Source organism: Gadus macrocephalus, chromosome 15 (assembly GCF_031168955.1).
Source record: "Gadus macrocephalus chromosome 15, ASM3116895v1".
In the NCBI taxonomy this organism is placed as follows: domain Eukaryota; kingdom Metazoa; phylum Chordata; class Actinopteri; order Gadiformes; family Gadidae; genus Gadus; species Gadus macrocephalus.
In genome coordinates, this window is record NC_082396.1 from 1,350,561 (window position 1) to 1,377,596 (window position 27,036).

The 27,036-nt window shown below is 44.0% G+C and overlaps 1 protein-coding gene and 1 long non-coding RNA gene across 3 annotated transcripts; one reads left to right on the plus strand and one right to left on the minus strand.

The window, feature by feature from the left end:
• Positions 1-313: 313 nt before the first annotated feature.
• Positions 314-10,143, minus strand: pik3ap1 (phosphoinositide-3-kinase adaptor protein 1). 2 transcript variants are annotated; one of them, XM_060072695.1, is made up of 17 exons: positions 9,982-10,143; positions 8,789-9,208; positions 8,097-8,383; positions 7,355-7,499; positions 7,121-7,263; positions 6,899-7,031; positions 6,470-6,666; positions 5,838-6,000; positions 5,542-5,604; positions 4,820-5,134; positions 4,668-4,727; positions 4,288-4,484; positions 3,783-3,858; positions 3,528-3,689; positions 2,551-2,621; positions 2,062-2,180; positions 314-1,063 (listed from the first exon to the last, which is right to left on the minus strand). In XM_060072695.1, the coding sequence occupies exons 1-17, from the start codon at positions 9,995-9,997 to the stop codon at positions 964-966; spliced, it is 2,667 nt and encodes an 888-aa protein (XP_059928678.1). In that variant the 5' UTR covers positions 9,998-10,143; the 3' UTR covers positions 314-963. The 2 variants fall into 2 exon arrangements, with proteins under 2 accessions (XP_059928678.1, XP_059928679.1); XM_060072696.1 differs by lacking the exon at positions 9,982-10,143 and adding an exon at positions 9,302-9,972.
• A 356-nt stretch (positions 10,144-10,499) lies between these two features.
• LOC132473493 (uncharacterized) lies at positions 10,500-11,425 on the plus strand. The gene is made up of 2 exons (XR_009529417.1): positions 10,500-11,170; positions 11,334-11,425. It is a non-coding gene; the product is annotated as an uncharacterized LOC132473493 (long non-coding RNA).
• Positions 11,426-27,036: the final 15,611 nt, after the last annotated feature.

Genomic DNA, 27,036 nt, shown 5'->3' on the forward strand with positions numbered 1-27,036 from the left:
CTGATAGAAAATCGTAAACAACAACAATCGCCGGTGGGGAGAAGCCATTTTTCCATTGACTGGAAGCCTGCTTTATTTATTGTAGGTTACAAAAAATAAAGAAAATGGCGGCATTGTTGTTGTTATCGATTTTCTATCAGTTCTCACCACACAACGACGTCTCATCTTTGCTGCTTGAATGTCGGTATGTAATGGTATGGAGTTATTGAAACTTACTACGTGTAAAAAAAGACTAGAAATTGAATGTTTATTTTTAAGCCTCGAAAGTTGCACTGGGTGCCTTTAAAGAGGATGTCGATCGGCTGTGGAACAGAGGAAGCAGTTATTACGAACTATGCATTACGTAACCCAAATGATATTTATCAATAAACATTCATTCGGTTGGCCACATAGTACATTCAGATCATTCCTTGTGCAAGACGACTGCACTCGCCTCTTCCTAAAAATGAATGGCATAAAAAGTGTAATGGGGAAATAGTAAGCACTAGACACTTACGTCACTACCACAGTTCTGCTAATTGTCTGTTCTCTAGAATCGGCTTTGTCATGACATTATCCATGTTTCATAACTGACTTTCATCAAAAACCCTACATCTACAACAAGTTTAAACATTTACGAACGTTTAAATCTTTTAAATTCAACACAGTATATTGTTGCAGCAGTATTGCGTTTTTTGTGGCACTTACTGCTCACTGTCCAACATTCATGTACTTTATCCCAAAGCACTCGCGTCAAAGTGCAAAATCACAGTTTTTCCAACCCTCAACAACTTATCGATCAAAGCAAACCATCAAGAACCACCACGATCACACCATTGGATAAAATGTACAAAAAAATGAACTCATCTCTCTGACAGTCAACGCCATGAGCGCCGTATAAACCGAAGCATATCGGCAGAAAAAAAAACTGTAGTCAGCACCACAATTAAAAAGAACACAGACGATAACACAGGAGAACTGGAATCACCGCTGGCGGCGAGGTAAAGGCGGAGCGGATGGCCGCCGGGGAACGGCGCGCGTTGGACAGGATATGTAGCGCTCATGTATCACGGGCTCCTGATTCCTGGAAGAGCACAACAAAGAGGGTGGAGGAAGTCATTAGGCTGACCGTTGTTGGATTCTGGAACGGTTTGAGTCTTCAGTCGTTCAGGGTTTCTCACTTGGGAGTAGTGTTTGCACGGGGCTGATTGGATGATTTCTAAAAAAACAAACCATGGGGTTCAAACACCTGCCTTTCTGCTAGTAGCCTACCCAGCACGTTACTATCCTGCATCAAACACACACCACACTGCCTGCACTATGTAACATATATAAGGGAATTTATCGTACGTATGTTTCGGACTATTCCATTTTTGTATTCCATGATGAAATCATTATGACTACCTCAATTTTTAAATGATCATGTTCCACTGTCTCGCAGTGGGTATGTACCCAGATGGTGCATCCTGATGGTAAATGTTGTTCCGTCGTAAGTCATGTCTGACAGGTGCCCACATTTATTTATCTGTGCTCATTGGAGCCTCAAAGCCCTCCAGAAATAACCCACAAACTCAGTCAACCGTCGTAAACAAATGCAAAAGCATTAGGGATGTGCAATATTTACTACATTTGAATTAAACAGGCATGATTAGTTAATGTTCATTCTTCCTTCCTCAGTTAAATGTACATTTTGGTTATCTCGTCCAATGTTCTCAAACACTCTCATGTGAATTTAACGAAAAGCTTTTATCTCTTCACACGCTATCACACTTTGGTTTCCTCCCCTATAGCTTGTTGAACTAAAAAACATGTCAACATTTCCTCTTTTATCATTTTATGTTATCTCACGAGCCAAGTCACTCTTGAATCTCCCTACTCTGCATCAATTCACCCAAGAGAAGCACAAACAGTATAAAAAAGAGAAATCCCCCCCCCCCCCCCAACATGGGAAGCTGGATTGATGAAAATAAGAACTTCGGCCCCCGCTGTACGGTCTGACAGCATCAGGTTGCAGCGCGGTGGACGGTCGGTGTCACGTTCGGCCTCCAATGAGAGCTCTCGTGTGAACTCAACCACACTGACCTCTGTGGGACCGGGGGAGGGAGGTGAGGCGGGGGTGGAGGGCTCCTCGAGGGGACGCGTGTGACCACATGGTGCGGCCGTGGGGGGCGGGGCGGCGGCGGCAGGATGTCCATGGTGTCCTGGAGACCCCCCCCCCCCCAGAACGAACATGAAAGAGGAAGAGAAACGTTCAAGACTCCATGCTCGATGAATCGCTCACAGGGTGTCCGTTTTTGGTTTCGCTCTGACTTTTTAAGATTTGACTGAAATAAAATTGCGTTTAGGTTGTTACATCAACGCCTCTGTACGTGTCATGTTGCTTCTTAGATGTTGGCCTGGAAATTGTTGCCAGTTCGGAAACGCACACACATCAGTCACCGACTAGCTGTCAAACTAACCAAATGCATTCTATAACACTATCAGAAAGCGAATAACCGGGGTCTCCCCCGGTGATCCCGCCTACAGATATGGTCTGGTTGGCTGATTGGAGTCATAGCAACCCAAACTCACCTCAAAGTCTGGTTCCGTCCCGCTGCTGGTGCTCAAGATGCTATGCGTGCTGAGTCTGTTACTCTCCGTGCCTGTGAAGGGAGACAACACTTGTAACAACGTGGATCGAATGGAACGTTAAAAGGTTGGGTTTGTCATTATCATAGAGGTCTAGTCTAAACTGTTTGTATCGACCTTGATCACAGTGAGACCGCTTGGAACCCCAACGGAAGAGTACCGAAAATAGGACCCTGCCCAACTTTTGGCGTTGGAAAACGCCGATACAAACCAAGCGTGCCGCTCGGTGGAAACGAGGCGTTATGGCACGTTTCCACCAGAGGGTGCGGGTCGCAAAGGTGCGGCACGGGACGCGTTTCCACTGTGACAAGTGGGCGAGATCCGGTCTGAGCCGCATGGAGCCGCACTCGTCTCGCAGTACTCCTCCGTTGGGGTACAGAGATGCCTGCGAGGGTGCCGGCAAGTTCGAGCTACACACGCCGTCCGTTGATTGGTCGACAGGATCGCACTTCCGTGCGGCAGGGGGATAATGATAGACAAACACATGACCCGCAAGGTATTTCTGGACAACGGCGAAAGCTTTGTTTATTGAAGAAAATGTCGTGGGCCGTCCTTCGTTACGTCCTACATTCCTGCTCTTTGTTCATTGTGTCGCATTCTTCTTTTACTTTCGATTTATTTGTAGGTTAGACTGTGTCGGGCTGCTATGAGATCATGAGGCCGCGGCTATCGCCTTCCGGCTTAAACCCCGCCCTCCATAAGGGTACTGTCGGCGGTGGGAACGCGAGCTGTAACTGAGCTGCGCTGAACCGCACCCTCACTACTCCACCAAGCCGCACCGAACCGACACGCACCCGCCGGGGGGGGGGGGAGACATCGAAGAGAAGGAACAGGGCTTGTACTTTTAGTAGCATCTGATTGATGAGGCAGTTCAGAGAAGACGAGCCATGAGGTGTCTTTAGGATAGCAGCTGGACTCACTCGAAGTGCTGGAGGTGCTCCCGGTCTTCCAGTTGCCTCTCTGAATTGAATGAGACACGGGGGGGGGCGGGGCAGTCATCCGGGGGGAATAATCATACAAAGAATATTCAGCGGTGATCTCAGGGTCGGTACGGCTCTGGATCGGGGCTGTTATTTCGAGATCTTTAAGAAAAGGAAGAGAATAACATGAGCCTTATGTGCTATCAGAATCTAGGCCAGAATCAAAATCTAAATCTGAAGGTGAAACATGCTTACCAACATTCCTTTTGCCCGTCTTTTTCCTCTCCTTGTGTCGTCTGTTGATGCTCCTACGTAGCTTATCTAAATTTTCCTACGGAAAAAAAGAAGAAGAAAACAGCGATATCACGTATAGCCCCACCAATATCTGTACGGATCAGCAGATAGCCACCCAGTGGCGGTTCTAGGGGTGGGGCCACACGGGGCCTGGCCCCTGCTGAAATCTGATTGGCCCCTGACGTGCCCCTGTTCCGTCAATCAATTGACGAGCTGAACTACCGGAGAATTCAACGATCATGCAATTCCACCCCCAAACTATCGGCGGCAGTAATGTGTCAATGCAACTTAGGAGAAGAACCTTCTCCCGCCCGTCAACAACTCAGCGCAAGGCCGGTACGGCCCCTGAGTGTAGCATGTGGCCCCTTAATGGCCCCTGTTTCAGAAAAATCCTAGAACCGCCACTGGAGCCCCCAGAATCCCTGCTGCGGCCCTCGTACTGTGGCTCTGTGTGTGTCCGCCATACCTGCTGGCACCGCAGGGAGTTGGAGCGCTCGTGCTCTCTCTGCCATGCCTTGAACTCCTGGACCGCCTCGTTGACGCTGATGAGCTCCAGCTTGACCCTCTCCTGCAGGGCGATGAGCTGCCTCTGGCCCGGGGTCTTCATTCCACTGTACGCATCAAAAGTAGCAGAGGAGCACGGAGCATGCGTCCCTGGCTCAGCTACGAGGGAAAATGAGGAGCCCAGCGTTAAGTGTCACTCACACCAGCACTAGACTCTGTGCCATTGCACGGAAGGTATCTGGACGGACCTCCATATGTCTACGGACGCCATCGATTATATCCAGAGAAGGATAGTTAACGTACCTCACCCAGATTTATTGATGTGACTCTGTTCATATTTACCTGCAGGTCTCTCTCTCCTCGTTGGTCTCGTTGGGGGAGTGATTTGGTGATCAGAGAACACTGTGGGAGGAAAAGAAGGGGAGCTTAAGGTCGGACACTCACAGTGAATATCGGATGAAACTATAGTGGGCACGGAGAACGTTGAGCCCGACCTCTGGTGATGTAAGGCTTGTTGTCCAGTGACACTGAGCTTTCAGGTCGGGGCATGGGGGCTGGCGGTCGATTGATTGCTCTGATGTGATAGGTCGCGGTGTCGTCGACCATATGGTAGATATCCTCTTGAAAGGTGTTGTATAGGGGGCCATCCTCTAAATTGTATTGCTCCTGCTCCAGATCCTCCTCCTCCTCCTCCTTCTCCTCCCTCTCCTCCTGCTTGTGTTGGGGTGCGTCGTTCTGCCGGATGTCCTTCGTGTCCTCGGTCTCACAGTGTTCCCACTCCTCTCGCCTTTGGCCCGCCCCTTGTTTTGCTGTTGGATACAACACAGTATCACATTGTCTTCTCCAGCAGTGATCCGATGTAGCCCTGTGAGACCGTCCTGATCTCAGAGTTCACATTCGGTTTGTCTCTGCAGAGCTGTCTGGTCTCCAGCCCACTGAGAGTCCCTCCCAAAAATGTCCATATTAAAAGGACCAATCAGCATAAGGGGGAGGGAGTTTCAGCTCATGGCAAACCACGTGCAGTCCCCAAAATGTTCAAAGACTAACACGAATTTGCAGGGAAGGCTGACGCTCTCTCTTTTATCAGAGGAAGAGCGTCACTTAGTTAATTGTTTTTGATTGGCTGGGGTTTTTCTGACATTCATTGTGAAACACAAACTTTAATATCTGGATGTTCTCATGAGTTCCGATAAGATGCACTAAACATGGGGACTACCTAGGAAGAAGGTCCTGAGCATGGCCTCCTCCGGGTTCTGGTCCTCTTTGGTCATCACTTCGTCTAGAGGGGGACATCAGCTTGTCATCAGTGTTATGCTGTTCATCCATGTTCAATGTAACACACACACACACACACACACACACACACACACACACACACACACACACACACACACACCCTGCTCCTTTATCATCATCATCATCATCATCATCATCATCTTCATCATCATCATCATCATCATCGTCATCATCACCACAAACATCATCATCATGTTGTTCAAGAGGAGAGCTTACACAAGTCTTCAGCACATTCCGGGTTAATGTCCAGCATGGACTCATAGATCTCCCCCGTATGCTCCGAGCACGTGAGGATGTCTTCTGAGCCGGGAGCCATCAGCATATATACTCCACTGCTGTCGTCGTCCTGTGGGTCAGAACTGACCGTGTCTGCTGTCTGCTGAATAAATGAACAAAGAAACGGAAATGAATAAATGCAAAAGATTCATTTCTATGTAATATCTATGTAATATGTAATAGAAAAACCCAAAAGCTAGACTTGACTTAATTGATGAAAGGGGTGATACAAATAACGCTCTTCGCTCGAGTTACGTTTTGGCCTAGAGCAGGCCGGGTTCATGCACTTTTCGTATCTCTGTGAACTGATACTTTCGTTATAACAAAGAATCAGTTCACTGTTTCAGAGAACCCTGAGCATACCGGAATTGGTGATCCCTTTGTTCGAAAGGATCTCCAGAGAGGGCTCAGAGTGTTCTGTGCGTTTCTGTGCGTTGTCAGACAGAGGCTCACTTCCAAATGGCTCGCAACACATCTCGGGTCCCGACCCGTGGTTTGAGGAACACTGGATGCTGTGATGTTAGAGAACATTGACACCGTGATACCACCCCGGTTTTGTGTCAAAAACGTACCACAAACTCGTCCATGAACCGCCGGAGATCGGTGAAGCCGCTGCGATCCGCTAGCTTGTTGGGATATTCCCCATGCCTGTTCATGACACTGATGGCCTGCAGCGCTCCGGGACAATGAAGGAGAGTCGTGGTCAGCTTCCTCAGGCCGTACTTGGCGGCAAAATGGAGAAGTGTGGGAAGGTCTTCGTTCCGCTGGTCTGAGGGGCGAGGAAAGGGTAAATGAGAGTGCATGGGTTTCACATCTCACTCGAGGCTACCGCTTGTTTAAAGAGTAATCAAACACTGACGATCAAAACCCAGGCACAGCCCCGTCTCTGGTCAGTCTTTTCAGCAACGTCTTCTTTGATATTTTAGTCGATGACTGCAAGCATGACAATAAGCTTTTAGTCTGAGGATTTTGAATCGGCTTTGAAATAGTCCCGTACTCACATGTTGACATATTGTCTGTTTCCACCTGTTCGATTCCAAAGAGCTGAAGTCCACCCAATGGCATTCTGGATTTTAACATGTCAGTGAGCATGTTGTCCACTGATTCGGTTTTATTGCACGTAATGTTGAATGCCTGCAAATACAAATGTATTGACGCGTCTTTGACCTTCTTTTCGGCTTGCATATTGATGTGGATTTTATGTTGTTACGGTAGACTCTTACCTGGCAGATGAACTCAATTGGAGAAGTCGCATTATTCAGGTGACGACTGACCGCGTCCATGTAGGTGTAGTATGTTACAGTCGTCAAACTGACAGAAGAATGGTTCGCGAGCAAAGAAAGCGATACTTCTCCAGGAGGCATATCTGTGCATAACGAAAACACAAAAAACATGGAGCATTACAGAAACACAAAGCATCTGAAATACTCCAGGCCATTTATATATAGGCTACCTACCAGGTGCTATAACACTTAATGTGTATTCATTCACTATGGTCGCTGCAACATGCTGTGGAGATCCATGCTCAGAAGAGAACACCACCTCGATCTTCGTTTCAATGTCCAATTTATGCAGTAGAATGATGTACAGAGTTGTCCGCTCCTGGGAAAATAGATTTTTACAGTCTTGTTAAAACATAATTAGTAAAGGAACAGTGTGGTTTATCATTAAGCAGACGCTTTTATACAAAACTTTATTTAAAACGATATGCTACGATCATTTTGACTGGTGCTGGTTTATAAATGAGCTGTGTAGATTGCGTTTATTTCGAGAGTTTGACGAAGCTTGTTTTTCTTTTACAAACTGCAATGTTTCTGATAAGCTAACCACACTTAAATGATAAGGTGTAGGTGGATAGTAAACAACTTACTATGGCTAGATCTTTATCACATTTAATACTCTTATTATTTCCATTACACTATCCAACCAACCATCAATCCATTCCTACATGGTATTCCCATTCAGGGAGTCAGGGTAAAGCATGTGAAAACCAGGACAGGGATGCCAATAAATCATAGACTCACATACACACTCGATTGGCTGAAACAGGCACCAACCCATACAAACTTTGGACAGAGAAACTAGCAGGCAGAACCCAAGGAAACTGAAATCAGGTAACAACTGCGCACTGCAACCCCATGGCAGGTCACAGATCTGTGTGTGATGATTATCAGCAATTGAAACCGACTGTTATCTCACCCCACAAGGAATCCTGTTTGGCTGGACGGTGAGGCACGTGGAGCACACGACCGAGCTCTCATCCGGCTGCGCAGAATCCCCGGGGCTCGGGTCCACTATGAGGTCTGGTTCTGGTTCTTCTTCAGGTTCTGGTTCTGGTTCTGGTTCTGGTACTGGTTCTCCTTCTTCTGCTGACAGATACTCCTCAGCTTCAGTCTCCTCTGCGACCTCGCTGGCGGTCTGAGCGCACACCTCGTCGGATGCTTCTGTTGTTGCCTCCCTCTCACCGTAGACCTCTTCTTGTTGGTCTTTGAAGTAACAGTGACTGTGGTTACTGGTTAATATCCCCTTCAGACACACACACATGACACTCATAGAGAAACGTTCATGCACGCACGCACACACACACACACACACACACACACACACACACACACACACACACACACACACACACACACACACACACACACACACACACACACACACACACACACACACACACACACACACACACACAGACACACGGACACACACACACACACAGACACACACACACACACACACACACACACACACACACACACACACACACACACACACACACACACACACACACACACACACACACACACACACACACACACACACACACCCACTACACACCCACTACACACACACTACACCCTCCCTGGGTCCCAGCGCCTGCCTACCGTCCTCCATGGCCGCCAGGACGGTCTGGATGTAGACGGCGGGCTCGTCGTCGCTGTGCAGCTTGCTCCAGTCCTCCCAGTGGAGGAAGCTCCCCTCGGGCACCAGCTCCTCGGCCACGCCGCACAGCAGCACCACCACGCGGCGGGGGGGCTGCAGGAGGCGCTCCAGGGCCCAGAGCAGGTCCTCGTCCCCCAGCAGGTCCAGCAGGGCGGCGGTCAGCAGCAGCACCACGCACTGGCTCCGGTGGAAGCGCTCCAGGTCGTAGCCGGCGGGACGGTCCCCCGGCGAGACGGCGTAGGACCGGATGGCGCCGTCGCGGAACGCCGCCATGGACCTGAGGATGGCGTCCAAGTACTCGGCCCACTCCTGGGCCTCGGGCGTGTGCAGGATCAACAGCTCGCAGCCGGCAGGGGGCGAGTCTGCCGGAGGAGCAGAGGAAGTTATTACCATCAGCACTGACTAATGTTTAACACCCGCCGACGCGGGTCAATAGTCCAGGACATGACACCGACGATGACATCCCACTGGTGACACATCGCCCCGTGGCCACCGGTGATGTGACGGCCATGTGATGTTTGCGATGGAACCGTTCCACAGTCACACCGTCAGTCCTTGCCCGTGCTACGGGATGTCGAGACGAGTGCGGTGGCAGAATGAATGGCCGCTCTCCGTGCCACGGCGAGCACAGCCTCTCTCGGTCCCCCGCCACAAAAAGACCAGAAGAAAAAAAAGAGGAAAAACTGGGCAAACTTCACACTGTGTCAACACTACTCTGGGTGATTTGGTTTGACTCATTACACTGTTTAATCAGGTCGGAGTCACCCCCTCCTACTCCATACTGGGAAAGGACCCAGATCCAGTGGATCCGAGGGCCGTTCATTGGGTTCTGGACAATGGTCTCCTGGTGGTTTCGGGTGATTGAACCATACAGGAAGACCATGCTCACTTCCTCTTTCAGTTTAGCTGTGTTACGCTCCCGCAGCTGGTGAAACAGCTAGCACCATTATTCCCCAAACCGAATGGCACACATTCACTTCACACTCAAAACGTCGAAACCTAAAAAACATTTCATTGGGTTGTTTTTCCGTGTCATCGTTTGCTCAAATGTTCCATGTGTCACGGTTTAAGCATCAGGAAATTGTACTTCAAAGTAAATCATTTGAGTAAAGGTGTCATTCTCGAAGTTCCAAACCTGAGGTGGCCTCCATCGCTGAGCAGTGTGGCCTTCGTGTCTGAAGTCCCCGCGAGACGCTGGTCCTCTGCGGCGGCAGCTCTGTCTCTGGTGGACTAGCACCCGGCGATGTGCTTCAGCGGACAACGTTCACGCCAATGAGCTCTGTCATATAAATAGCACCAGTTTCCTCATCAAGAGTATACCCTGCACCACTTCCTGAAAAGCTGTGAAAGTACAGCCCACAAGGCCGTCCTCAAGCACAGTGTTTGTATTACACCTGAAGCATGCTGGCTCGTCCATTCTCTGACCTCTCTGGCACGCACACACACACACACACACACACACAGACACACAGACACACACACACACACACACACACGCATACACACACGCGCGCGCGCACACGCACGCACACAAACACACACACACACACACGCCACGTTTTGCGTATGTACAATGCATGTTCTCTTTCATTTCCTTAATAAGTGAAAATAGGTTCTTACATTTGCAGGCATGTAAACACAGACCACTCATGTCTTATTTACAGTTTTTTCCTATCGTTTTCGGTCATGTACCCATACTATGGTCACTTTTCCCTATCACTTAACACAGTGGGCTTTAGAGACACACACCTCTGCATATCTGTTAACCTTTGGTGCAAAATGCACTACAACAACCACACCACAAACAATGCTGCCATAACTTAACACATGTTTCCTCTCAGAACACTATGACCTAAAAAACACTAACATCTTGAAGCATTGCCAATTGCATATATAAAATGTTGCTGTGTCCTCCAGTTTGGCATAGATTTCCTGTAGTGTTGCATTGAAAAAAAGAGAAAAAACACAGACAAACACTTCTTTGGACTACAGTAATAAAGTTTGTAATATTACAGTATGACAATCCAAGCCAAGTATCTGCTGACAGTGTTCATATGTCGGTTTACCTCCCACAAAAGATGTCACAATTGAGTGTGGTAAATGTACTGTAATTGTAAATACAGTAAATTACAGTAAAGTAAAGTGTTTTATGAGAAACTGAGAATAACAATTTTCAGTTTTTGTAATGCAAATTACATACAGTAAGTACGTAATATATGATCCAGAAACAAATCACAAACACAACAGTTTTTTTCACTGTGCTTTACTTTTTGGAGATTTTGTCACAGTGCAAGTGTTACACAAAACAGAAAATACATTACAAAGTCAAAAAATGTGTTCTAACAAACACATTTTTTCTAACTCTTTTTCAACGAGGCACAAATTACATGTAAAACACCTGAGTAGGTCTTTAGCTGAGTAGGTCTTTAGCTGAAATGACCACCAGGTGTTTTGCATTGCAAAACGTATCCTCTGTGTTTTGTACAGATCATTGTATGTAGTGTTGCTTTTACGTAAAAAAAGTAATTCCATGCCAATTCACCAAGAACTATGGTGCACAGGGGGAAAAAAATCTAAATTACTGTAAAATAAAATAAATAAACTATAAACTAAATATTTTTTCTTATTCAAACATGTAACTTCATTTGTCTGTCCAAATGCAGCATCTTTCCATCTACAGTGATCTAAATTACTGATAAGTTAGGTTTTGAACAGAAAGTTCACTGTTTTGAACAGAGTATCTAAACATTGGTAAAATATGCTGTAGTTCCACAGCGTTTTGCCGGTAGTGAACATTGACTGGGGCAGGTATCCATGAAATTTGGAAGAAGGCGTCATTGCCAGCATTTGTATCTTAGCATAGGGGCAAGTAACCACAGTTTGGTTCACATGGTCTACTGGTATGCTCACTGTGTGAAGTGTTTAGGGAATGTGAACATGGTTTAGGTAAATTGCCTAAAACGATAGGAAAAAACTGTATTATTTAGATTGTTTACTCATGACACAATCGTGGACAATTATCAATTGTAATGTAACTATAATTGCAGGCCTTCCTCTCTATAATTGTGTAACCTCCTGTGACCTCTGGCACCTGTTCCAAATAGCAACGGACACTTTACATATCATACCACTAGAGGGCAGCATGCAATCAATTAAAAAATGGACGAGCGCTGAATTTGTCCCCCTCAGTTGAAAAATAAACACGGCAATAAACAGAGCAAGCCTTGGTCTAGGACTGTGTGTTTAAGCAAGTCCAGCCTAGGGGTGGCCGGTAATAAATGCTTAAAATCGTCAGAATTTATATCTAGCTATGAAGTTGCATGATTGTATTGATACCACTACTTGGCCAAATGCCAAGTAGGCTAACAGGGTTTCCCCAGTCCATTTAAGGCAATTAGTACGGTAAACCGAGACAAAAACTGCCTATTATGTGTATTTAACTGTTTATTCTGAACTATCGCAGCAGAATTTGAATAATTTGTCAGCTTTGACCATCTCCCACCAGTAATGTGCACTGTGAAACATTTAGCATTTTAATGTATAAATACCTTGCAAAAACACATTTTGATTCACAATCTCAAAAAAAAGGTTGTTGGTTCAGGATTATCAAAATAATCATATGTGGCGATTGGCAATGATTATTACTGGATTCAGTTCATAGGTTTGTATTTATGACCAAAACACCACAAATGTTCAAACCAAGGGTGAACATCGCCTGACAGAAAGGACCCCGACTGGTAGTATCAAACAGTGCCACTATAACATCACGTCACTAGAACTCATGTTCAAGTGACCTCTCGCTGGTCACACAAAGCATCAGAAATGGCCCTCTGATGACAAATATCATTTTAATGACAGAGTTTAAATGAGATTAAAAGAGAACCAGTCATTAGGGAGGGAGAGGGGGCTATTTAAGACCTGTTTCTTGTTGAGGATTGGTGTCACAGTTCTCCAGGAGAGCTTCCAACACATGTGAGTTATCTCTAACTTTATATGCAGCTGATGTTGGGACATTGCCCTATGAGGTCCCTATGGGCGAGTCTTTGGATTCAGATATTTCATGGTTCCAATATCACGGGGAGTCCACAGACTTTGAATTATTATATTTCTACTAAAATCACTTACAGTCAAATAAGTGTTTCATTTTCCCCCCCTTCGGCCCGCTTTAGCCTCAGTCCACCGTGGGCCCTGTTCTGGTAACAACAAAAGTTCACGTTCCGACTTCTGAAACGCTCTGTGAAGCGCAGAGTGATCCATGACCCGTCTTTAAGCACAATTTCCTGCCAAAAAAAGAATCCCCTAATTTCTTCTAAGTCCACCATTAGCTACTATAAGCATGACCGGGCGGTTACCTTTTGTTGGGGCTCCCTTGAAACCACTATCTATTAGGTGGCTCAAGTCAAATCCCCACAGTCTGAGTTTAATAAGAGAATAGTTTGCTCCTATATTTTAACCTTGTTATCCAATATCCTGCCTTGTAGTCCGGCTGTGTGTGTGGGTGTTTTTGTGTCCGTGCGCACGTGTGTTTGCATTTGTTCTGCATGCATGTGTGTTTTTGTATGCATGTGCGTGTGTCTTGGATTGTGTGTGTTTCTTTGCATGAGTGTGTTCATGTGCGTGCATGTGACTGAGTTTGTCTGTGCGTGTTTGTGTGCGTGCGTGTATCAGTATGTGTTCGCGAGTGTGTGTGCATGTATGTCTGAGTGTGTGTGTGTGTGTGTGTGTGTGTGTGTGTGTGCGCCACAGGGCCTGACCCCAGCGTGATGGAGTGGGACGCTGTACAGCGCGCTCTTCAGGTTTCTCTCCAGCCACAAAAGAAGCCGTAGCCGAAGCCGACCCCCCACCCAGCCCAGCCCAGCCACGACGAAGACGCCTGAGCCACGGGGTTACGCAGAGAGGAAAGCCCAGAGCTGAGCGCTCCTGAATCATCACCTAACACGTGGGAATAAGGCCTTTCTTCTTTGGTCTCCGTCGCCGTGAGATAACTGCGGTCAGACTGCGGCCCTCTGGCACTAGAGGCGGACATCGTTACCCTTATTGCACTCCATTGCACTCCATTCAAGGGATGCTTCATTTCTTAAGTATTGCAAGTATGTTCACATGCCCTGAATGTTTTGCTAAATATCCGTCGACAAAACCCGAGTCTCGCGGAGGCACTTTTGTACCCAATATAAATAAATAAATAATATTCTAATATAGCTCATTTATTAAATTCATACTATAAGGTGAAACCCTCCAGCAGTTGATACTAAAGTAAATGTCATGATTTGGAAGGAGTGAGAATCCATATTGACTTGATTTCCACAATGCAGGTTATATTCAATAAATGTGTGGTGGAGTCTGCTTCTACCCTCTCAGCGTGAAATATGTCTCTCCTCTTCCCAAGGGATAGTGCGCCGGTCCCAGACAGCCTGGCAGCACCTAGAGGCCTAATCCCATTTCTACCCCTTACCCCTTCCCCTTACCCCTTCAAAACAAGGGGGGGGGGGGGTAAGGGGAAGGGGTAAGGGGTAGAAATGGGATTGGCCCATAGTCTGGAGGAGAGGCTGAAGGCCGGTCTCCACTCTCTGCTCTATAGTGGTAATAACAGCTCCACACAAGAGGGAGTCAGAAGAAAACAGCAGGGTACTGTACCTCTCAGGTTACCGCCGGTACGCTCCCGTTACCCGGCTACCTTACTGTACTTTCCCCAGGAAACCGTCCGCTCATATCTCCGCCGAGGACATTTTGGGGGACTTTTATTTTTTTTACCCCGAGGAGGAAATCGAGAAAATACAAAGCAAAGATCAGGGGGGGGGGAAACAGAGAGCCACCATGAAATGGTAAACTGCGAGCGGCGAAGGGGCTCCCAGGCTGAAATGTTATTTGGATGATAGCCTGCATAAGAAAAGGAACTGTGTTTGGTTTCTCATTGGGAGTCACCGGCCAGCCTCATTGTGATAAGAAAATAAGTCTAATGTTACCTGATCTGGTATAATGTGCACCAATTACCACTCCATTGCACTTCATTACAGGGCTGTAATGGGCCTGGGGTCGGCATTCGAGGCCGAGTGCGGAGGAAAATTGAGTGGTCATTGATAATATGATAAAAAGTGACAGTGAGAGGCCCTGCTGACAAATTATTGAAATTTACAGTTGATAGGGAAACACTATAACCTTATTTTGTAAGCAGCTGGCCGGCCCTTGTGCAAAGCGGCTCCCCCAACACAATGAGAGGCTTATGGAGGGAGGGAAATCTAAAACTACCACAGAGTAGTTCTGGACTCCTGCTCTTCGGCGTCTGGCGCGGGGTGCACGGGTATTGTTGTATTTCCCCCCCACCAATATCCCCGGTCGAATGGAGCCCCCGGGAGCCCTTTGTGAGACGCTAGACGTTACCTGGATGTCAAGAGAGAGAGAGAGAGAGCAATATTTGAACAGTCTTAAACCAACACTTCATATGATACGGCAATTAAATTTTTTTCATTGAATTTATTTTTCTTTTAGAATCACCACAAATAATCTCGCATGCATCCAACAGCCTTTCCCTTCACTGCCCTCCGCCATAGGCAGAGTGTGTTGCGCAAGCCGACAATATAGATCAAAACGGCCCTGTTCCCTAAACTATTATCATATTCCTGTGCTGGTGTTTGCCTCAGTTTAAGTGGTTCCATTTGAAGCCCCTTGAATAAATAAATCAAATAAACCACCATCAGACATACATTTTCAATCCATCAAGGTAATCAGATTCTGTTTACCTGAATGGGAACTATTCTAAAATGTTATTAAAAAACTTAAATGGAGTTTAGGTGTGGAATAACTAGGCGAGGGAAATGATGAGCAAACAGCGGGATAAGATTCCAATTACTATTAAACAAGCATCGTGTCGACTGGCAAAGAGGAAAATACGGCTGACATTCTCCTCTATGGTGGCGACCATCTGATCGGCTTTGTGGTTCGGGAGCAAAGAAGGTTTCAATTCAGAGGCTTTCAGGCAACGAGGCTGGGTGTTTACGCACTCAGTAGCAAGTGGCACACAGATTAATCTGCCTCTTAAGGAAGCCGTTTCAGCTATTTGGCCGATGATGATACATCCAGGTGTTGATTCCACAAATGCTTTGTAATGGATTGCAGCTATTTTTTTAAATAATGGAACGATGTATATATTAGCTGAAAGGAAGGAGATGAGCTTTCAATGAAGAGCATTCAAAAGATGAAGGCCTATTTATCGTTGAGATTATTTAATAATTGTGTTGGAGGTATGACATCTAATATGGTTCAGATATTTTATAATTTCTACAAATAATAGATTTATATATAGTCTGTGGAAATTAAGGCTACATTAAGCATAAACACTGTATATGAAAGCATAATCATGTACAGTTTAAACAAGTCATTACCTTGTTGATAAAGGGGCAGTTCCATTAGGCCTAATCCTTTGTATCTAAATAGGCAATATCTTAAATGCAATGCTTCATTGATCACAACAGTTTTGGAACAACTTATCGAACCACAATCTTTAACTAGTATTTAAAGATGATTTTTTGCTTTCTTGTACTGTCTCTGCTGAGCTGAAAACCCTTCAACACGATAAGACACTCATTTTGGATGCAGCTTTGGCTGCAGCAATCACACCGGCCAACAGATAACCCTATCTTTATTTATTAAACTGGCACCCTGTGCATGTCTAGTTGGAGATAATAGTTTCATCCTGGAGAGAAAGTTTGCTCACCATACCCTCATTGTTGGGTAAATGTGAGAGATTCCTGATCCATTAGGATTCATTGGAGTGAGGGATAGATTCATCAGATAATTCGGAACCAGTGCTAGTTTGGAAAGTTCCACTTAACTTCTCGCTACAGAGGAGCACATGTTGCAACAGCATGTGCCCTCGCTAGAAAACTGCAGACTTTTAATGAAACTTATTATCATTTATAAGTATTAATACTTGTTATTATAAATTAAGAACTTTTAATATTATAAATTGTCTGTAAATTAAACGAAAAAGATTTGAAAAGATTTTCCAGGTTTGTCATTATAGATTAGGTAACATATGTAGTGGTTAACTATAGGGAAATAATATTTTTTGCTTTTTTTTGCAAAACAAACCATCAATAACTTTCACAACTTATTTAAAATTACAATCCTTCTGTCTATTTTTTAACATTTAGAATAATTCATTACTGTTTAATAATTATTAACTAATTAATGATGAACTATTTACTTATTTCATATATTTGCAGAATTATTTTGAGCTTTGTTGTCAACTTTGATTTGGGGGTCTTTCGTGAGAAGCTTATGGTTCCTTCATTTTCCTTTATGTTCTTTGGTGTCATGCTGTGTGTGTGTGTTATTAGCCTACATACTTCATGGAGTGAAAAAGTACAGCTTTGAAGGCTTGTGTTTGCAAGATACTAATACAATCAAACATTATTTATGTGACTATCAGAAACTTTTGTCAAATTTGACAAATCACTGCAAAGCTTGCCTCTGGATAGCACACTTGCCAAAACGGTCAACAACTTTTTTAGATGCACTTCTGAATATAACCACCAGAGGTCAGAGCTTCACTGCAAATGTTCCTCGGCTGCTGCTAACAGGATGCCAAGCATGCGCCGCTTATTGTTATCACAGAGGCCATTTCCTGGGAGATGTGTGTGGAAATAAGTTTGCTTAAAACATCATTACAAATCCAATTAATAGTGTCATTAAACTAGATGAGAAGTGTGACAACATTGTGTGATTTGAAAGTCCTTTAAATTATACAAAGCCTAATGCTGGTATACCAGGTGGCAGATATCTGACTTGTCTTTAATGTCTAAATGCATCTTGATTTTAATTAGACACGTGATGGGTTATGGGGGCCGTTTCACTCTGAATTACTTTCAGACATTTATGTCAAAGTCAAGTGTATTGATCTATAGAAGTACAGAATTTAACTGACTGGTTACTATGCTGATATCAAGAAGTTGAGGCTGAAACATTCATTTAGAGAATTTATATTTAATAGTTTGTTGTATCTACCATGAGCTCACCTGAAGCACATAATATTATATTAGTATTATAAATTACAAACAGTAGGCCTACCTTATATGCCACAAGAGGGATAGATACAGTTTGCGTGTCTAGTAGACATGATGGACAAAGCACCAATTCAAACCAGTTTGTCGTTATTGACCAACTGAAAACTATGGCCAGACAAAGCAATGTGGTCATATTGCATTCAACAGCTCAAATGCAATCCTATTACAAAATGAAGCAAAAGCTCGCAATCATTCTTTCTGTTCCATTCATTTTCATTAAAATCCTAGGACACGCTCACATTTAGTTTAAGAGGCTCTTAACAGTTTTAAAATCCTCATGAAGTGTTTCCTTTAGTGCCTTACTGCTTTAATATAACCAAGGAAAACGACCCAAAAATGTGAAGTCAAAACTCTGATGATCTTAATAATTAACTAGGATTTCTTTCTTCCCAAAATAAGGCAGACTTTTCTACTCTACGTTTAACAAAGAGACTGCTTAAAAAAAATGTGAGCTCATTAGGATTTAAAGTGTCACTAAAAGAATAAAGCTGCTTGTGATGAGGACTTTACGTGGTAAAATATTGACTGTTAATAGCGTTTCATTTTGGTAATTGGTTTCTCAGAACGCAAATGAAACCATCAAAATAAAATAAGATTGGAAGACCAATGAGTTGTTAGCCTTCTTGTACTAGACAGTAGGAAGTAGTACTTATTATGCATTCATGTAGTACTTATACATCCATGGGTAGTACACTGGCAGAAAATAATACCCAATAGGAAGTGAGGGACTTAATGTGCAATTAAATGTGTACGGTTGCATACACGTTGGTTTGAAACTACAAATCTCAAGAAAGGTAATAGTTAGAGGTGCTTTTGACGGATGGGGATTGACCTTTACACATTAAGGGGACTATAATTGGATTTTATTTTCTTTTCTTTCTTGCAACTTGCCGGACAAGGCAAACACCTACATGTTGTTGAATACACTCACACCATTAGTGGAAGTCCAGACAATAAAACCTGGTCCTGTGGTTTTCTTGCTAGCTCATTCTACCCATGCGCAGCTCTTTGGGTCCTAATTGGACAATCTAAATGGTTCAGTCACAATAAGGAAGAGGGCTTTTACTTGTGGCCGAACCTGGGTGTTCTCCATTCGGTGAATAATTATTAAACTCTGGTGAATAATTATTTACAACATTCTGTAATTGCGCTGCAAAATATCACTTCAACAAACTCACTACCATTCTTAAATCCAATTAAAACACAGTAATTCCCATCCAACGAAGACCTACTTATCTACTGCATGTTGTATCTCAGACATTTGAATATATTTTATAACTATACACGTTGAAATTATGCTCCAAAAAAGACTACAAAAGCAAGAGACCACCTAGGCTCATGGTATCCAAATTCTTAACGATTAAGATAAAAGTCCTTATACATCTGCAAATTAAAGCCCTTCGACACACATTTGACTGATAAACAATTATATTTAAAGCTTTAGAAAAATATGATTGTTTTGCTGTGAACCAGTAGGCCGGTACAGGTAATGTTCAACATTAACTTATACTATATACTGCAAGAAAACGTAATTGAATTAACCATTTTCGTGTACTTGCAGTCAGTGAATTACCCCACGCCCCCACAGGAATAGCCCTCCGAAATCTCCTGGTGTCACAACAATTCTCAACTGAATCGGTTACAGCACTGACTCTTACATGGTGAATCAATAAACTACTAGGCTCATGAATGAGCGCAGGTTCAAATAAACTGATACCTTATTGATATCCGTAGGTCTGAAGTCCTGTGTCTAAAGCCTGATTGCTGCTCTTGTTGTAGTTGTTGTGGTTTTTGTTAGCAGGTTTTGTTAACTAGTTCCCATTAGCTAAAATTATAATCAATATAAATTCTTGATATTTAAAAAACTGCTATTCAGATGAAAAGTAGCCTCTCATTTAATCAAGGGACGATATAACACTCAGGTGCTTATAATGTTTTATAGACTAATAATACACAAAAAATAGCTTTTATGTACATCTTTCATACTACAAGGACGTATATATCCTCTATTGCTTTGATTTCAAATGAGAAAGATAGTGCCCGTGCAGAATCTATAACTGTTTATAAACAGATATTCCCCACTTACTTATGAATTCCACTTCCTTGCAGTGAGCCGATTGGTAACTTTCAGCAAACAGCCGGACCAGACAGGCAGCGTTCCACTCCCCGGCTCTTAACAAGCATAGTAATACATCAGTCAAAAGCAATAATTTCACTATTAATGAAATTCCAATTTGCCTTCAGTGCATTTCACGTTGACATTTTCCACATTGCAACAGTGCTTTGATAAAGTTTTTAAAATGCAAAAACGCATCTAAGAGGCTAAAGACCAGCCCGGGTGTCAGAATGGCTGGCAGAGGACTATGGTACTTAATTTTTATCACCAGTAGCCCGGGGCAATGGAAGCCTGAATGTTAACATTGGCTCCATTTTCATTATCATCACATGATTATGGATTTTACTGCATTTAGCTGATAATACAACTAGGAGCTCACCTTAAAAGAAGTTGCTCGGAGGTTTCATTTCGGCCCAAATGAAATTTTCATTTGACAAACAAGTATAATTAGGCTGCACTTCTTGTTCGGTGTCAGCCTGTTTTCTGATTGAACTTAGACCAATTTGCCGCCTCTAAATGAGTTTGAATAATTTCCATCCTGAATGTCTCCAGGACATTAGCTCTGGGAGTGCTAAGTGGTTAGCATGCGTTTTGAAGTTACTGATTATTTGATGCCTCCCACTCTACCTATACGTTTTCTCCCCAGCTAACTTCAAAGTTAACACGAGAAAAAGAGTCCACATATTCTACCTTGGAGTACAATGACAATTTAAATGTGTTTTTCGGACAGGTCCATGAGGGGAAGTGGGAATGGATTTAATAAGTGTGTAATGCACTTCGTTAGCTTCAATGCTCTTTGTTTTCTCCGACTTCATTTCTTTCATGTGGTGTCAGTTATTATAATGAATGAGTGATTTGGTTCTGCTGAAACTGTACACCTAAAAAGAAAACTTAAAAAAACCCTATTGGTTTAATTAAACCTTCTAATTAGAAATCCATAAATTATGCGTCAATAGCCTTGCTACAGCTAACAAACTTTGACAGTACCAAATAGGGTATTCATCCAATGCCGTTTTAAAGCTTCATATCCAATAATTAGGCTGAATTTCTCAGGGCACCTCAATGTAATTAAATAATAAACCACACAACTAAAGAAAAAAACAATATACCAGTAATTGATATTGTCATAATTTTAGTTTCCTCTTGACATATTATAGCTGCTAAGCAAATGTTCTTTGAAGCAAACACAATAAGTATGTACTTTTGTCTAATATGTGTCTATAATTGTGCATTTGTATGGGAATAGCGTTTCCGGGTACCAGAGCTTCAAGCCATCTTCTTGGTTGTTTAAAGAAGGAGAGAAAGAAAGAAAGTAAGAAATTAATAAAAAAAAAGAAAGAAAGATAGATAGAAAGAAAGAAAGGTTGACAGACGGGAGACAGAGCTTTATCACCACACATAGGCTTGTTTTAAGAAGGTAAGAAAAACAGTAAAAAACAAACCGAATGAATATATATTACGGAAAATCATGCAAATAATAATTCATCCTTGGTTTTTAATTTTTTTGGAGGGAAGGATAGGGTAGAGTTGTTGATAGACCTTCTATGTATGGTATGACTGTTATGGCCTTTTATCATTCTAGTGGTAACAGACTATCTTTGCGCAAAGCATATACGCATCGCCATTAGTTCACCTTGAGGGTTTTGTCATGCTATGTTTGCATAGGATAGTAGCCTATAACCCTATATGTTCCTATAGTTTTAATACTACTACTAATAAAATAAGAATGAGAATGATAATACACATTGTCAGACACAGTGTGACACAGTGATGAATCAGAAGGAAGTGTAGCTTGTTCTTGGCAGTTATACATACCTGGACAATCAATGCCCATTTAGACTGGTAAACTAACCACACATCCACTTATTTAAAATGTGTAAGAGCACTGACGTCGCAGAGATCCAAAGGGCTGACTGTTCAAATGAACCTTTCCTCCCTCGTAATGAACCAGGCGCCGGATGCTGAACGGGAGCATTTGCTCTGCTGAAGTGCCATCAATACGGCCCCGCCCCCCCCCCCCCCCCCCTCAGATCAGCAAACCCATCGCCGCTGACTGACAGCTGCCAGCCACGAGGCAGGGCGAGAGAGGGCGCGTGTGGAAAGAGCCATGTTTTCCCCTGCCTTTGAGTGAGCGATCTGCAAAGGTACACGTTAAGGCTCTCCTTCAGCAATGCACACAGAGCACTTTGAAAGGAGTACATAAAAACGTCCCGTCAGCCCCGCCCACCACCACCCTCCCCCCTTATCACCCCCACCCCCGTCATCAGCCGCCGCCATCACAACAGTACACAGAGCGGACGGCGGCGGTGTGTGAGCCGAGCTGGCGGTGGTGGGGGGGGTGAGACGTTGTGGAGTGTCTTGGGACGAAGGCGGACAGCGAGGTACTGGTAATGGCAGTAGTAGTACTAGTGGTAGTGGTAGTGGTGTGTGTGTGTGGGGGGGGGGGGGGGGGGGGCTCAAACAAACTCTGGAGAGGTGGCAAGTTTGCATTTGCCCATACCAACAAGCCTCCTATCTCATTAACAAACCCGCTGAAATAAAAGGGGTGCTTTTTTTGGCTCACAGCTATGAAAAAAAAGAAGAAGAAATTATCATAGTGATGATGTTCCTCAGCCGTCAACAGAGCTGTGATAACGGTGTTTGATGATGGCTTTCCCATGAATGTTAAGCAGCCGCGGCGGCAGAGGCGAGGGGCTTATCAGCGCCTAATGCCCATCTCTAATTCCTGGCCTTCTTGAACTAGCCATTTTCTAACAGCGTTAACTGTCAAATTTACATCCCGTCTTAATGCCACTAAAGAGTACGGGTATGAAGAGTAAATGACAGCAGTGTAATGAGGAAGGCTATGCATTCCTTCCTATCCCTCACACACACACACACACACACACAGCCCACCTCCTCTTCTTCTTTCTCTCCGAAGAAGAAGAGGGGAGCAGGGGAAGAGATTTCCACAATCAGGAGTCTCTCATCCTATGTGGCGCCGCGTGATGTTGTGATGCAGAGCTCAGCCGTGAACCCAGGGGTTGCGGATGATTCAAATTAGCAAGGTGATCTATTCAGAGAGGGATGAAGAAAGGAGGGAAACAGGTATATCATCCACAGACTCTCTCACAGACAAACAAAGAAACACCTCGTCAACAAGCAATGAGTCTTCAGTGCGAGGACATTAAATATAGGAGCCTTATAATGTGCCCTTCCTATAACCGCGTATTGTGTTAAAAACAGTGGAGCCTAGCCATCATAGAGGAAACGCTTCCTCTTAGGTTCATATACATTGTCGATTCATATTTAGTGTAATGTACGAGCTGTATTCGTCAGCAGAGTATTAAAAGTGAGATTGCATTATCATTTAGATCAGAGGGGTGCACTTATATTTCAAACACATCATCTGTTCAGCTCACTCTCTGCAAAAGACTGAATAAACTAAGTAAAATGGTTCCTGCTTTTCACAATTCAAATAACTCTGGTAAATGTAGAATTGACTGGTGGTTAAGGTGTATGCATTTAACTACCATGTGATGTGGGATTTCTTATAAAATGTATGTTGCATCAGATGAGGAAGACTCTGCAAATTAAGATACAGATGATTTTTTGTGCTCCCCTTATGCAAATTGAAGTTGAAAGTTCCTCAGTGCATGCATGTAATTTGAAATGGCATTTAAGCTTCATATGCAAGATGTTATCAGCCAAATTAATTCATCAGGCAATATTCTCCTTTATTTCCGAAGGAATTGTTCTATGTCAGGGACATTAATGAATGACTGCAAGGCCATGCACAAAAATTATCTGCAACATTTAGCATTGTGTACGGTGTTAATGATACACTACCCAGCCGGAAAATAACACATTGTGCAATTTAATACATGGCCGCATCAGAAACTATTCAAATGAACATAGAGCATCAAAATATGAACCTATACTTCCTGAACACCTGCAGCTATACATATATATATATACCTTATTTCCCAACACAGTGGGTAAGTGGGGGGATTCATATGAACTATTCAAACTCGATTTCCACACAGTTAAAATTGAAATAAGAATAAAGAGTGGAAGGGACGTACCTTCCATCTATGCTGTGGTAATCAACCGTGCAAGCCAACCTATGAATATGTAGTCGGCTTCATCTGAGGGCCCTGACTCCACTAGAGCAGGCTGGCCATGATTAAATCTCAGCTCATCTGATTGGAGCATGTAAAGATTCAAATAGAGCTCATTTCATGCCAATCTGGTGGCCTGCAGTTATGCTAGCCAAAAGGGAAAGAGGCCACTGTGGCTGATTTAGAAAGGAATGAGACAACAGATAAATGGTGAAATAAAGTTTAAAGTCCCTCTCCCCCAGCCCCCCCCCCCCCCACCCCCATAACACCCCTCCTCCACAGAAGAAATATTTCCATCTAAATGTATTATTATTTTTATCAGGTCATAGAGCACCAGCTGTGCAGCTCAGAGATTAGCCCAATTAAACATCAAATAGGGTGAACTTACTCGAAAACGTCTGCTGTTCCGAGTGTTTAGCCCAGTTCTTCCTTCAATGACACTCCCAGTGACGGGACACAGACAGTGATGGGGGGGGGGACGGAAATCAAGGCAGGGCTCTGTTTTAACTCGTGATAAACTGAACGCATGTGTTCGTGAAACACTCTTTCTACCGTACAGGGGTTTCCAATTCCAAGTGCTGCGAAATGGTTGTGAAAATGCAACTCTCTGTAGACAGATCAGATAGGTGTACTCTGTGTGGCGGCTGCTGAACCAGCTTGGTTAGCAGAGCTGGGTAGAGGTGGAACTTTGGGTATCTTTGTATCAGCCCCGCAAAACAGAGCGCAGGTTTGTCTCAGTGCTGGAGTGAAACGTCAGTCTGAAACGTACCATTGTTCGCCCCAGCCTGTAGGCACAACGGATTTGACACAAGAGTGCTGATGAATCTCATCAGTTTAATGTGTTTATGCTCGCTAAGCCTTTAAAGCTTATTGCTGTTCAATGGACTGCTTCAAAGTTACCTAATTCCAACCACAAGCCCTCCCTCCCAGCTCGACCCCTCCCGTGCGCCGGTTCCCCTGCAATGTGCAGCCTTTCAAATTCTCCCTCTCAGCATCCTGCCGCTTTCCAATAAAATGCACATATTCAGCGAAAGGCACGCGGTGTATCAATGATTTAAATACTTTGGCGAAGAAGAGATCTTGACAGAAATACTGAAGACATATATTAGTGTTGTTGGCAGCCAGAAATCCAACCCATGGTGACTATTGGCCCCCTCCTAGCCATTGATCCCTCCCGTTTTACAGGCTTTTCACAGGGGGCCTAAGTGCTTCTTTCTTATCTCTACCGCGCCCCATCCCTGCTCGCCCATCTCACATGCAAACCGCTTGCCCTCGTGGCAGGTAACACCTCAAATTAATTAAAACGTCACAGCCTCCAAATGAATATTGTTAACAAGTTCAAACAAAGCTCGTCATTAAGTCTGCTGTGGCCAGTGATTTTTCTGTGTGTGACGGGTGAGTTTGGAAGGAGTAGAGAAATAGAGTTCAATATGAAGGACGCGGAGGAATAACCCAGGGAGCGGGTGTAACATTAACATGCGTGATGTGTTACTGCATGTCCCACAATGGGGAATGATCCGGCCGTCAGGAAGTGTACTGGGACACGCTGGTAGATCCACGAGGCCGCTGCAGCCGGCCAGAGGGCTGCACAACCGTTTAGCATCTGATAGCTCACCGGCGACGCGGTTTAAAAGTAACTTCCTCAATCGTACTTTGACAGTGTGGTTTCCAAAGTAGGGTCATGTTGGCTGAGGAGTTCGGTTTTTATTTGGAGTTTAAAGGGGTTGCATTGAAAGCATGTTATACAACATGGTTAACATGGAGTTTGTCCTCTTTACTTTGTACCCTTCCCCTTCTCTTAGTAAATATGATAGAGGCACCAGTCAATGGCGTACCTCTATACAATATTGTCTACCTGTCCGTACCACTGTATGGTTAAAGCAAACATCTAAAGCTTGGTGGCTTGTATTGTTCCCTCCAAACGCGACTCATTGAAAGGCATTGTTCAGAGCCAGGCAGGGGGATACGGATAGAATGTGACACATTTTGTCAGAGTAAATATGGTTTAATAAATGAATTAGCTTCATAAATAATGGCTGTAATGACATTTTAGGGGACAATAAGCCTCAGCGTTGTCAGGAAATAGTTGATGTATGAGTTTCACGCCTCAGCGGTTCCTCAAAATGAATCGGCTCGGGAAGATAGCAGGGCCCACAGAAGCCCATTCCCTGGAATTATCAACTTGTTGTCAATTTGCACAGTGGAATTACACATGCAAATTGAACTGCCTGCACAAACACCACTTGGAGATGATAAAAACAAATTAACAAAGGCTATAGAAGGAGGATTTATTTCACTGGCTAACCCAGGTCAAGCAATACATGTATTTCACGATTGTGTGTACCCAATTTTGGTGTAATTATATCAGCAAATTATTCCTGGTAATCTTCTTTTTTTTTTTACCCCCCACAACCTTCTACTTACACACATAATTAGCTTTCTTTGTGCTTTGGCAAAACAACAGCGTTCCTCTGCATCAGTGTAGCACAACAAAATCTGATGTTTTAAGTTCGTCTTCATCACCTTCCTGCAGTTTAAAATAGCATCTGTCACAGGGCTGGGGCAGGCGTGGATCAGTTCAGTCTGGCTGAGTGCTCGTGAAGCGCCGAGTCAAATCTATACTTAAGAGAGAATGTCAGAATATATAAATATATATAGAATCACCTCTTAACACCATCCTTCACATGGGGTGGAGGAAATTAACAGTCTCTGGACCTCCACGTTTGCTATTAGATATCTCATTTACTTTGTACACATACTGCTAATCTGCGCTAATGAATTCTGCCATACCAAGCCAGATCGAGATGACTTGAAAATTATTACCACTTCCACAGATATGCCTTTCCTCATTTGAGGCTCAATTTGCCTGGCTCTCAAAAACAGTCTGCCACAGTAAGATACTAATAATTAGG